The 14,398-nt window shown below is 36.5% G+C and overlaps 1 protein-coding gene across 1 annotated transcript; it reads left to right on the top strand.

The window, feature by feature from the left end:
- Positions 1 to 1,480: 1,480 nt before the first annotated feature.
- Positions 1,481 to 2,452, top strand: LOC150017817 (olfactory receptor 8J1-like). Its single transcript, XM_090267246.1, has one exon. The coding sequence runs from the start codon at positions 1,481 to 1,483 to the stop codon at positions 2,450 to 2,452; it is 972 nt and encodes a 323-aa protein (XP_090123372.1).
- The last annotated feature ends 11,946 nt before the right edge of the window (positions 2,453 to 14,398 follow it).

The following is a 14,398-nucleotide window of genomic DNA, read 5'->3' as shown; positions in this document are numbered from 1 at the left end:
AGAGCATGTCAACAACTCTGAGCTTTTACTTTTCAGGCATTTTTGATATATAGCTTTTTAGAAACTACTTTATTTAGGTATGATTGGATATAAAAAGCTGTATATGTTTAGTGTACAGTATATGACATGATGAATTTAAAGGTAACTATGCATTAGAGAAACCATTCTTACAATCAACATCCATCACATCCAAACCTTGTTTCCTGCCCCCTTTACTTATTATTATTATTTTGCAATAATATATACTTTTGTAATTATATATAAAATTTAGCTTAACAGTAGATATTGTGTTAAATAATGATATAGTCTTGATTCTCTGGAATTTACCTTCAAATTTTCAGATAAAAGACTATTATACGGTTTCATTGGACCAATTGCCTACCATTGGTACTAACAATTGTGATGGGGAAGAAACCTTAGCTGGCTTAGTAGAAGTTGGTTAACATACTTAACACAAAATTCTCTAGAAAAATATTCAGTGATATTATAATTACAGCATGTGAATTTTTATGGCAAATACATGTAATGTAATTATCATAGAAGCTCCTTAAAATAAATACTTTTTACTATTATAATAACAAAAAATATCAAAAATGTTAAAATATTAAGAAAAAGATTAGCTAAAATTAATACCAGATATATTTTATAAAATTTTTAAATAATGTTATGAAATTATATAAATAAAAATACTGATTAAAATTAAAACAGTGTAAAAAATATGAGGATTTGCATAAGTTTGTGGAGCAAGAAGGAAAAGAGTTATGAGAGAGAAGAAAAAGGAGGTTGTATCCAGTAACACACAAAAGTGATAAAATTGTCACAGAGATCATTAAAAAATAAAGGCTGAAAAGATAACCAGTAACCTGTAAAATAGATCTGTGGACACATCTCTATATATTTCTGTTTCAGTTAATAACACGGAAAATGAGAAAAAACAGTGACCAGATATGGATGGTAGAATATGCAAGTTCAATGTGCTACCAGAAGTCACAGAAGATAGACTAAAGCACACGGGGCAGGACAGTCACTTACATCTTCTATTCTGAAATGAAAGCAAGAAGTCTCTGATGGAGAAATCATAAGAAGATGTTCAGTTATTTTGGACCATACAATTCCTCAAGCCTTTCTCACCCTCAGTACAAGAGACATAAGATAAATTATGACTTCAAATGTTTGTTAGCAAGCTAAAAACATACTCATAATTTTGTAAAACTTGTAAGGAAGTAAATCCTCAAAATTCACGATGCTGGATCATCTGTTTAAATTGCCATACTTGCTTTCTCTCTCTCTCAAATGATTGGCAAGTTTATGTGTTAGACCTACAACCTGAGTTTAATAACTCAGTTAGAATAATACATGATTTCAGGAAATCTCATCCAAGGAACTGCCCTTGTCAGCAATGGTAGTCCCAGGAAATAGTTCCTTAAGTTTGTTAACCGCTTCTTTTCTTCTCCAAGCAGATGAATTCCCAAACTTTCTCATGGCACCTGAAAATTTCACCTGGGTCACTGAGTTTATTCTCATGGGTGTCTCAGACCGTCCAGAGCTTCAAATTCCACTCTTCTTTGTTTTTCTGCTCATCTATGGGCTGACCTTGGCTGGGAACCTGGGTATCATCACGCTCAGCAGTGTAGACTCTCGACTTCAGACCCCCATGTATTTTTTCCTCCAACATTTAGCTATCATCAATCTTGGCAACTCTACTGTCATTGCCCCTAAAATGCTAACTGGTTTTTTAGTAACAAAGAAAACCATCTCCTACTATGAATGTGCCACCCAGTTAGGAGGGTTTTTGGTTTTCATTGTAGCTGAGGTTTCCATGTTAGCTGTGATGGCCTATGACCGCTATGTAGCCATTTGTAACCCTCTGCTTTACATGGTGGTTTTGTCTCGCCAGGTCTGCCTTCTGCTAGTGTCCCTCACTTACCTCTACAGCTTTTCCACTGCTATTGTGACTTCATCCTCTGTTTTCTCTATGTCTTACTGCTCTTCCAATGTAATCAATCATTTTTACTGTGATACTGTCCCTCTGTTAGCATTGTCCTGCTCTGATACTTCCTTTCCGGAAACTTTCATTTTTGTATCTGCAGCTACAAATTTGGTTTGTTCCATGACTATAGTTCTAGTATCTTATTTCAATATCATTCTGTCCATTTTAAGGATACGTTCATCAGAAGGAAGGAAGAAAGCCTTTTCCACATGTGCTTCACATATGGTGGCAGTCATAGTTTTCTATGGGACACTATTATTCATGTATTTGCAGCCTCGAACTAGCCATTCATTGGACACGGATAAAATGGCTTCTGTGTTTTATACACTTGTGATCCCCATGCTGAATCCCGTGATCTATAGCCTGAGGAATAAGGATGTGAAGGCTGCCTTAAAGAGATTTCTGACAAATCTATGCCATTCTTTTAAATTGACGAAATTTAAGAACCCTGTAAGTAAATGAAGAGATAGGTAAGATAGACTGTCATTGTGTCAGAAAAAACAAAAGTCAGGCAGCTGACTTACAGGTTACTATGTAATCCTGGGTTTTAAAAGGGACTAGGATTTGGGAATGAAAAATTAACATTCTTGTAGTTATGCAATTAATACAGAAACTAAGTGTTATTCACTAATTTTGCTAAGGAGTATGCAGGTAGATAGATTGAAAGAAATATTTCTAAGCGTCAGGAGAAAAATAAGTTAACAACAATTAAGTAAATTAAAAATAAGTAATAAAATATAAATGAGAAAAGTAAGCCCATCTTTCTTATTTCTTGACTTCTTTTTTTATTCTTAGGTATGTTTGGGTATACTAAATCATTTTATCTTGAAGAGTTGTAACTGCAGATGGCTAAAAACCTTTTTACAGCTAAGTAAGCAAAGTTAAAGTGACAGTTTCTTGAAAATAAAACTTCCTAACTCTTTCAATATAATTTGAATAAAAACTATACACTACTGCTGAGTTTATAGTCCAAATGCTAACCAATATATGGTTGAAATGATTTGTATTCCAATTCATATAATTTATATAACTTTTTAGTGAAAGACATGGAATATAATAATTTAATATTACTCATTCTGTGTACTATTTGATAAACAGTATATACATTCTATAAAAGTTTACCTTTCTCTCTAAGTATCAGTCTTTTTTAGTGTGTGCATTAAATAAATGTCCTTCATTGTGATTTTATTACGCATTCAATGGACCATGATTGTAAAAGTTCCTTGCATCATTAATTCTGTTTTCTGATATTTTTGATGAGTCATTGTACCCTAAAATTTATTATACAACTTTGAATATAGAAATGTGAAAAGACTATATTTCAGACTTATCAATTCAGAATTAGGTAAACCAATGTGATAATAAGTTAGTGGAGTACTATTATTTATATAGTGCACTTAACCATGCTGAGCTTTTTTAGTAAAGAAGAACAAGTATCCTTCTTCAAAATGAATTTACCAAAAACATTTAGATGTTTAGATTAGCCATGTACCTGATGCATGAAGACTATTCTAGAAAATATTGTATTTCATTTGGATCGTTAAGTAGAGAGAGGATGTTAAAATGCTCTGTGCTTAATGATAAAGCGTATTGTCTATTAAAAAATCATGGACAAACTAACAATGCTGTGAGCACTACTTTATTTATAAGGATATTTCTAAATATCTTTCTTAGTCTTCAAAACTTTCTTCATGAAAACATTGATTAAACACTCACCAATCTTATTTGTTTTACACTTTCTCTGTCCTATGGATCAAGGTACTTGGATTTCAACAATTACTTCCAGCTATTACTCCCCTATAAAAGGGTATCACATTTTTTAAAAAAGACAACACCTAGAGAAACTAAGATGACACACTGTGAATTTACTAACCTAAAAATGTGTAGATTCCAGTATTGCATTTTATATAGAAAAGGGTAAACTTGTTAAAACATTACTATTTTTTAAAAGAAAGTGAGAAAAAGCATATCTTCTTATCCCAGCAATCAAAAGTGACAGTTTCATGCCAAACAACATGGTGTGAGAGGCAAAAAGTGGCATCAAGGATGGAAAGGTTGAGTGTCAGTATGAATATGTGAGACAGAAGACCAGATAAGAATGAGGTGGAGACGAGGTGGAGAGCATGAAGACATTATGGTAAATGTGTGCCCTGTGCTGTATGTCTTCATAGCCTACAAAGGATACATTATATGTATGCATAGCCTAAACATCTCTTAAGGACCACAAATAATTAGAAATATAATACTGGAGTATCATATTACAGTGACAAGCGATATGGCACAGGAAGACCATGTGGTATTTCTGAATTATGACTTGAACATATTAACTATAAAGGGAGGCAAAAAAATCAGAAACCAACACATCAGACTCATAAAACTGTCCTAAAACCTAGTAGCTTCTGATGTTTAATAGAAACTAACACTGTTTATAGTTTCCTACTTATGAAGGAAAACTCTGACTCCAAAAAACCTCCGCTGCCTTGCGGCATACCTCTTCAGGGGAAAGGCTAAGGGAGTAAACCCCGACAGAAAATCCGGAGCCGGAGTCCCTAAGGCGGTTTGACGTTGTAGTCAACACCGGCAACTCCTGCGGCGCACCTGAAGCCAAGCTGTATTGACTCCGTCTTTCCCTTGGACCCTTCAGCTGCGAAGAGAGGGGGGGTCTGCTGCATGGGCAACAGCAGACCCTCCATATCACCCTGCCCAGGCTCTGTAGCTTCAGCTTCACTGGAGAGGACACTCCAGCGTCATCGCAAGATGTCGATTCAACACGGGAGGAGACAGATACCGTGTCACTCCCGAGTCGGACTGCACAGCCATTCTCGACGGTGCAGATAGACTCTTAAGAAGCTACACCATCGTCTCTCGAGACGGACGGCTGCCGAACGAACTTATGATGACAGAGATGAACCACAAAGACATTGAGTGTACAACAAGAATAAGATTATGGCCCACGAGGGAGGTGGAGGGAGGTAGAAGAGGTATAGGGGGATAAATGGTGATGGAAGGAGACTTGACCTTGAGTAGTGAACACACAAAACAATGTACAGATGATGTATTATAGAACTGTACATCTAAAACATACAATTTTATTAAGTAATGTCACCCCAACAAATTCAATAAAAAAGAGAAAGATCATGACCCACAAAAAAGCAAAATTGAAACAATTTCTAAATTGGAGTCAAAGGCCATCGCAATTCCTAAAACAGGAAGATAAGAAAAGCTAAGAATCAAAAGTTCTGTATCATCTACTATGACCACAGTTTTGACACAAAGAATTCATTTCTGATTTATAAATTATTTTATGTGAAAAGGTTTACTTAAATAGTAAAATGGACAAGATTTAATTTTTGACTATTTTAATTTTTACAAAGGACTATTTCTGGCAATGTGTTAAGCAATTTATAGATATTATTTAGTTGGATAATCATAGCAATCTGTTTTTTAATCCAATTCAAAATACCATTTGTATTTTAAGTCAATTTTCAAATAAGGTAACTGAGCCTTTGAGAAGAATAAATAAATTATAAAAGTCTTCTTGCTAATAAATAACAGCATTAGGATTCAAACTGAAAATATGACTAAGAAGCCCACATTCCTAACTACTACATAAAACTACATAACATAAAATTGTTTTTCGCTCATATTTCCATTGTGCAAAATGCAACTAAATTCAAGTATTTTAGCATGGGCAGAAAAATGAATAATGTTACAGATTCTTTAAAAGCTAAGTAAACAGGACCCAGCCACACCATTGAAAAAAATCCCTGTACTATTATTTGATGATGGGTTTAACAGCTTTATTGAAGTATAATATATACATCACAAAATTCACCTATTGTAAGTAAATGGAGTGTAAGAAAATTGACTTTTGTCATTTTTTTAGTTTAATAAATTTAGAGTATGCAACCCTCCCATTATGCAGATTCAGTTTTAAAGCTGAAAGTTTACAAAGTCAATATTTGTAAATTGATACTGTAATGGGTCATTTTTTACTCTTTTCCATTTTTTGCGTTTTACCCCAGTGGCAGGTTATTTTTTTTGCTCACGTATCCTAGCAACCTTGAGGCCCCCCCTTTGCTAGCTGACCCTAGCTGTAGCCAAGGACATAAGAATAGTTCTGCACCAAGTGTTTATCAGCTGAAGCTCCTTCTAAATTAGAAAGTGTGTGTATATGTAGTTTCTCACGCCTGTGTAGTTTTTTTGTTGTTATCTGGCTACCCCAAGGACATGAGTATAGTTCTTTTGCCTTTAAAAACCTTTTAGTCTGTAAGGCGGGGCGGCTCTCCCATCTTCTGCTTCTGAAAGTGGGAAGACCCGTCCCTGGCCAGGTAAATAACTGCCACAAATTTACTTCTAAATTGCCTCCTGTCCTCTTTGCTCGCTAATGCTCCATAACAATACTGTTTTGCAAATGTAACCATAATGCACTTGTGAATATTTTTATCACCACAGAAAAGTTCCTTTGTGCTCATTTCTAGTTCATTTTCACTCCCACCCATACCTCCAGGCAACCAGTAATCAACATTTTGTCTCATATCTTTGTCATTTGGGGAATTTTTATATGAATGAAATCATAAAATACATAGTCTTTTATGCAAGGCTACTTTTATTTACAGAGAAGGAAAACTCTGACTCCAAAAAACCTCCGCTGCCTTGCGGCATACCTCTTCAGGGGAAAGGCTAAGGGAGTAAACCCCGACAGAAAATCCGGAGCCGGAGTCCCTAAGGCGGTTTGACGTTGTAGTCAACACCGGCAACTCCTGCGGCGCACCTGAACCCAAGCTGTATCGACTCCGTCTTTCCCTTGGACCCTTCAGCTGCGAAGAGAGGGGGGGTCTGCTGCATGGGCAACAGCAGACCCTCCATATTACCCTGCCCAGGCTCTGTAGCTTCAGCGTCATCACAAGATGTCGATTCAACACGGGAGGAGACAGATACCATGTCACTCCCGAGTCGGACTGCACAGCCATTCTCGGCGGTGCAGATAGACTCTTGAGAAGCTACACCATCGTCTCTCGAGACGGACGGCTGCCGACGACGACGACTTTTATTTAGCAAAGATTTTTTTGTTTCATCCACGTTGTAGCATCTGTGAGAAGTATTTTCCTTTTTATTATTAGACAATATTTTCTTGTACGGATATACCACATTTTGTTTATCAGTTTACCAGTTGATAAACATCTGGATCATTTTATTTTTTGTTATGAACATTGGTGTAAAAGTCATATGTTTATACATATGTTTTATTTATCTAGGGCCGTTACTTGGGAGAATTGCTGGGGTAATTGGAGAGTCTATATTAAACTTTATATAAAACTACTAAAAAGTTTCCCAAAGTTTTTACTTCCACAGCAATATGAGACTTCCAGTTTCTTCACATCCTCACTAGCACTTGATATATTGACAGTCATTTTGACTAGTCATTCTAGAGATTGTTAGTCACACCATACTGTGGTTTTAATTTGCATTCCTTTAATGACTGTTGATATTAAGCTTGATCTATTAAATCTGCAGCTAATCTGCTAGTATGTCAGTCATATCAACCAATATTGTGACCTCACAGTATCTACAACTTTGGCCTTTCCAAGAAAAGCTACTGAGTTTTGAAAATATCACTGGAAATGGGTTCTCTTTAAAGCTCTACTTTGAATCAAATCAGCCTATGTCTAGAAGAAAAGCTGTAGGTCCTCATGATTGCCCCAGCAACCATACTCCTAGATATTGACTCAGTTGATTTGTATTATAAAATACAAAACTGTATTTATTGCAGCCATATTCATGATTGACAAACACTGAAAGCAATGAAATACCCTTCAATATAACCCTGGCTGGTTTGGCTCAGTGGATTGAGCGTCGGCCTGCGAGCTAAGTGTCGCTGGTTCGATCTTCCAGTCAGGGCACATCAGAGAAGGAAAACTCTGACTCCAAAAAACCTCCGCTGCCTTGCGGCATACCTCTTCAGGGGAAAGGCTAAGGGAGTAAACCCCGACAGAAAATCCGGAGCCGGAGTCCCTAAGGCGGTTTGACGTTGTAGTCAACACCGGCAACTCCTGAGGCGCACCTGAAGCCAAGCTGTATTGACTCCGTCTTTCCCTTGGACCCTTCAGCTGCGAAGAGAGGGGGGGTCTGCTGCATGGGCAACAGCAGACCCTCCATATCACCCTGCCCAGGCTCTGTAGCTTCAGCTTCACTGGAGAGGACACTCCAGCGTCATCGCAAGATGTCGATTCAACACGGGAGGAGACAGATACCGTGTCACTCCCGAGTCGGACTGCACAACCATTCTCGGCGGTGCAGATAGACTCTTAAGAAGCTACACCATCGTCTCTCGAGATGGACGGCTGCCGCCGACGACCCTTCAATATGTGAGCAGATAAACAAATCGTGATACATCTACACAACGGAATAGTATTCAGTAATAAAAGGCAGTGTGCTACCAAGCCACACAAAGATATTGATGAATCTAAACAACTACAGGACATTTGCACTATGGAATACTACTTGACCATAAAAAAGAAAAAATCGTACACTTTGCAACAGTATGGATGGACCTGGAGAACATTATGTTAAAAGTGAAATAAGCCAGTCAAAGAAAGATAAATACCATATGATCTCATTCATACGTGGAATCTAATAAACAAACTGAATTAACAAGCAAAACAGAGACAGACTCATAGATGGAGAGCAGATGATGGTTAGTTGGGGGGAAGGTAGGAGGTGGAGGGATTAAGCAAAAAGGAAAAAGGACTCATGGACGTGGACAAGAGTGTGGTGGTGGCTGGGGGGTGGGTAGTGCAAGGAGTCTAAATGGTAATGGAAAAAATACAGCAAAGATTAAATTAAAAATAAAATAATAAAATGCATGCTGCTAGGTAAAAGAAACCAGCCTGAAAAGACTATGTTTATATGGTACACAAAAGGCAAAAATAAAAAGATGGTAAACAGATCTTTAACAATGCTTTTATGAAAAAAACAAATTCTGAAAGTGATGTGTTATATGAAATTTGATTTCATCTGTATTGAAATAGAGTTCATTGACAGATTTGGGGTTCCCAGGATTTCATTTTTCTGTTGTTGTCATAATCATTTGCTAAGCATAAAAATATCTCTAACGTATCAGTAAGATAAGAGTTTTCCCTTAATTACAGGTAAGGTCTAATAGCTTGTCTAGAGACATGACTAATGTCCCTAAGGCTTTTTTATTGTTTTTGTGTTTTTGTTATGCATTTCACTGTACATAGTGATCAAGCATCCACTACCGAGCCATAGTCGTGACATTTTATTACAAGGCAGAAGCAGAATACACATTGAGCCAATTGTACCTGTTATGTTTCCCAGGTGGAAAGGCTGGGAGATGGGGGTATATTTATAAGAATTATTATCTAGAACATAGAGTTTAAACATATAATTCCTATCATGATCATTACTTATATAATTGACCTAGGTTGTGATTTCTAAGCATTTGCTTTATTTTCTCTTTTAATCAAAGTGTCCTGTTCATACACCATGAAAAAGAATGTAAGATTCTATCCCTCTCTTTCTTAGATTGTAACCCAGTGTTGTAATGAAAGAGTTAATTAACTGAAAACTGAGGGAAATTTTAAATTCATAATCAGTATATAAAAACACAAATCCACCCATTTCCCCAGGACACTGATTTGACTATATATTTCTTATTCATTATCTAGTTTGGGGTGACTAGAATGCCAGCTAATACACAAAACTTTTACTGATTCTCTTGTACATACAGTACTGAGGGGGCAGTCCTTGGAGAAGTTAGATACACATTTTACAGAAAGCTATTTTGTCAAAAAAATTTTAAAGGTAACTCTTATCCATCTGCCTTTAAAAGCGAAATTTGAAGACTGGCACAGATAATCTACAGCAACAAAAATAATTTTTTAAATAATTATAGTATTTTAAGAGTTAGGAAAACCTTAGAGCAATAACGTCATACTAAAGGCAGAGCTGTAAATATGAAGTTTTTCAAAAACAGAGAATCAGATGAATAAATCTCCATCCTTCCTTGGCATCCCAATTGAGCATGGACTGTACTTTTTATGATAATTTTTCTTGCATCATGTTTTGAGGTAGGATCCTCTGGGACAGAGACAATGAGAAAACCATGAAGTCGGCTGCTCTCCAGATCCATGATGAGGAGAACCAGGAGCAGCCTCTACACAGGTGGGTTAGCAAGTATGTTGTAAAATGGGGGCTTTGACTCACTGATGTGAAATAACATTGCTGCCGTAGCTCCAGATGAAAATATAAAAATTAAAGAGTAAATACAACAAACTAGAATTAAAAAGTTTCAAGTACATTTTGTAAATTGAGGATAAACAGTGTTTTCCCTGCTTTTATATTTGTTTTGATGAATGTATCAAGATCATCTAGGTTTGAAACTGAAGGCCTGGAAGAAACTGAAGAGAAAATCTGCTGAAATTGCTTTTTCTTACACACACACACACACACACACACACACACACACATATATATATATGAGTAAATTGAGTTCTAATATGTTCAAGTGATTTTTCCAAACTCATATAGTTAATTAAAGTCAGAACCAGGTCTAGAAGTTATGGCTGAATAAGCATTATGTATTCATATATTTAGTATTTGTGGAAATTATACATGTACTTAATTTCTTTCTTTTCTTTTGGCATGTTCTCTCTTTGAAGTCTTCTTTGCCTTAATTATTTCCCTATTGTTTTTGATAATGTTCACCCAGAGAAACATCCTCTCCTTTAAGTCTTCAAGTTACAGGGGACCTCATTTCATACGTTCCCTTTGAATCCAACACTTAACTTGATCATATTATTAGAGCTCACTATTCTGAAATTGTTTGATTGTTATCTTTTTCTCTTCACATTCTAAGCTTTTTGATGGCTGAATTCTGACCAATATTTGTTGTCACCTGAAAACCCAGAAAGATATTTAATACATAAGAAATAATCAAAATTTTTAAAACTTTTTTATCTCTATTGTATTTTTTCCAATACTATTTATTCCCCTTATAACCAACCCCCTCCCCCCAGCAACCACCCCCCCATTGTCCATGTCCATGAGTCCTTTTTCCTTCTTGTTCAATCCCCTCCCCCAACATCCCCCCACCCTTAACTATCATCCTGCTCTCCATCTATGAATCTGTCCCCATTTTCTTTTTAACACATACAAAATTGCAAAGTTAGGTACTGACTTATATGGCTCACATATATTACATATAAATACTTATATAAATCTAAATATATGTATTTAAATTACAGAAGTTTTCAATTTCATTTTAGAATCTATGAGGAGGTTTAGAAAAAGCAAGCAGATGATTGACAAAATTATAATCTACGTCAAACTGTGCTTTCTACATTGATAGCAGCTAGAGTTTTCACTCAGGATTAGTGGCAACTATGTTAGACAAAGGTCACCACTAGGTTCCTAGGGATATTTTCCAAAGCAAGGATATGGCTTAAGAGTAAAGAGAAAAAATATTCAAGTATAATTATCATGATATCAATCTTAATCTAAAATTAATCTTTAATTTCATATTACCTAACATTTAGAAGAGACTGCAATAAATAGTAAATAAATAAATAAATAAATAAATAAAATGTGATTCTCAATCATAAAGAGTTTGACATCTATCACGGGAAGAAGTATGGAAATAGGTGGTTGTTATAAATGTGAGAAGAAATAGAAGCAAAATATGTCTAAAGTGATTCTGGAACACAAATATAAGATATGGCAACAGCGTGGGAAGTAGTTCTTCAAAGAAGAGGCCATATTTCTTCAATAGGCCTTAAAGGATAAATAGAATTTTGTCCTCAACTCTTTTTTTTTTTTTTTTTAGGGAAAGGGACTAGAAATCGCAAGGACAGAAGTAGAAAAGCGTAGAAGGGAATCTTGTTATTGACAAATGGAGACTAGTTATATTAATTGTACCAAAGATGTCTGCTATTGTTGGAGGAGTTGTTGAACGCAGTTGGGATAATAAAACTGTTCAGGGACAGGATTCTGAAAAGTCACATCAGCTTTCAAATGTAATTCGCTCTTTTATTTTTACAAATCAAAATGGTTTGGCTTCTCCATTTCCTTTACTATTCTTAACATCCCCCTGTGTGTTTTGTACCTACCAATTATGCTTCTTAATCCCTGTACCTTTTCTTCCACTTTCCTCCCTCCCCCTCCTCACGAAAAGCCCTCCATATGATCTCCATATCTATGATTCTATTCCTCTTCTAGTTGTTTGCTTAGTTCGGTTTCCTTTTTTAGACTCAGTTGTTAATAGTTGTGGGTTTGTTGTCATTTTACTTTCATAGTTTTGATCTTCTTCTTTTTCTTAAATAAGCCCCTTTAACATTTCATCTAATAATGGCTTGGTGATGATGAACTCCTTTAGCTTCACCTTGTCTGGGAAGCACTTCATCTGCCCTTCCATTCTAAATGATACCTTTGCTGGATAGAGTAATCTTGGTTGTAGGTCCTTGCTTTTCATCACTTTAAATACTTGCCAGTCCCTTCTTAGCTGCAAAATTTCTTTTGAGAAATCTGCTGAGTCTTATAGAAACTCCTCTGGAGGTAGCTCTCTGCTTTTCTCTTGCTACTTTTTATCTTTAACCTTTGGCATTTTAATTATGATGTGTCTTGGTGTAGTCTTCTTTGGGTCCAACTTGTTTGGGACTGTTTCCTGGACTTGTATGTCTATTTCCTTCTCCAAATTAGGGGAGTTTTCTTTCATTATTTTTTCAAATAAGTTCTCAATTTCTTTTTCTTCCTCTTCTCCTTCAAGCATTCCATATGATTTGGATGTTGGCATCTTTGGAGATGTCCCAGAGGTTCCTGAACCTGTCCTCATTTTTTTTTTTTTAATTCTTGTTTCTTTTTATTGTTCTGGTTGCATGTTTATCTCTTCTTTATGTTCCAAATTCTTGGTTTGAATTCTGGCTTCCTTCCTTTCTCTGTTGGTTTCCTGTGGATTATTCTTTATTTCACTTAGTGTAACCTTCATTTCTTCCTTTATTTTCTTGCCATCCTCAAGGAGTTCTCTGAGCATCCTGATAACCAGTGTTTTAAACTCTGCATCTGGCTATCTCTATTTTGCTTCATTCTCTTTCTGGAGTTTTCATCTGTTCTATCATCTGGGCCATATTTCTTTGTCACCTCAATGTGGCATCCTCCCTGTGTCTGTTTCTGTGTTTTAGGTAGAGCTGACTTGACTCCGTATCATGGCACACTTGTTACATTGTAAGGGGCAGAGCCTTTGGCATGTGCCATGGCAGGGTGACCCATTTCACCACTTTGTGGCACTGTATGTGGGGGATCAGAGAGGGAACAATGCCACTTGTTCAGCATTCGCACCTTTTTTAGTCACTTCACCCACTTGCCATATGCAACTGGCACCCCTCTAGCTGTTGCCCTGGTGATGGTTCCCAGAGTGGGTGGGTTTGTGTATGTTCTAGGACTGTGGGGGCCCTCTACACAGACTCTCCAAAGAGATGGGCAGTTTCTTCCACTGTCCCAGCCCCTACTGGTTTTCACAGATAGAAGCTGTGAGGTTTTATTTTCCTGGCACTGGAAACTTGGGCTGCATGATCTGGCCAGGGGCTGGGGTCACTTCCCAGGTGTCTTTCCAGGCTTTTATATGCCACAAGTGAATGAGGGGTTGCCTGTTCCACCTGCTACTGCTGTTGCCTTGTCACCACCACACCATGTCCTCTCCTCCCTGGCACCGCATCTCTGCCCCTCCTACCCATCTGGATGCATATTTCTTCTTTAAATCCTTGGTTATTGGACTTCCATACAGTTCTATTTTCTGGTAGTCCTTGTTGGTTTTTGTTTGAGATTCGTTTTGATTCTTCTTGTGGTTGTCCTCATTTTTAAAGAATCTTGATCAGTATTATTTGATATAAATAAAATAGAACAGATTGTAGTAGAGCACAGAAGAACATACAAGATAAGTGCTTCTGACAGTATTAGGACAATGCAGAATTGTATCTGCTCAGGTATAGTGGCATCTGTCAAAATGATGTCACTGAAGATTGATTTCCTTTATGCTATTTATGTTGACTTTTTTTTTCAATAAAAGCAATAGCTTAAACATTTTAACAAGGCAGCTTATAGTTCTAAATACCTTAATGAGTAAGGCCTTTGAATAGAAACCAAGGAAATGTGGACTGCTCTACAGCACCCATCTTTGTATATACAATGGATTTGGGAGAAGAAATGTATACCTGTTCCACATATATCTCTGTCTGCTCTCCTTTCTGTTCCCAGATTCCCAGTATAATAACAATCTCTATTAGCAACAAAATATCTTTACAAGATATTAAAGTATAAAAACACCACTTATGGGATTGGGAACTTCAATTTCTCTCTTTTCTCTACTTCCTCATACAGATACCTTGAAGAGAT

The sequence above is a fragment of the Furipterus horrens genome, unplaced genomic scaffold (assembly GCF_987537825.1).
Source record: "Furipterus horrens unplaced genomic scaffold, mFurHor1.1.pri manual_scaffold_2, whole genome shotgun sequence".
Classification (NCBI taxonomy): Eukaryota; Metazoa; Chordata; class Mammalia; order Chiroptera; family Furipteridae; genus Furipterus; species Furipterus horrens.
The sequence above is the reverse complement of the archived record's forward strand: the minus strand, read 5'-3'. Positions and strand labels throughout refer to the sequence as shown.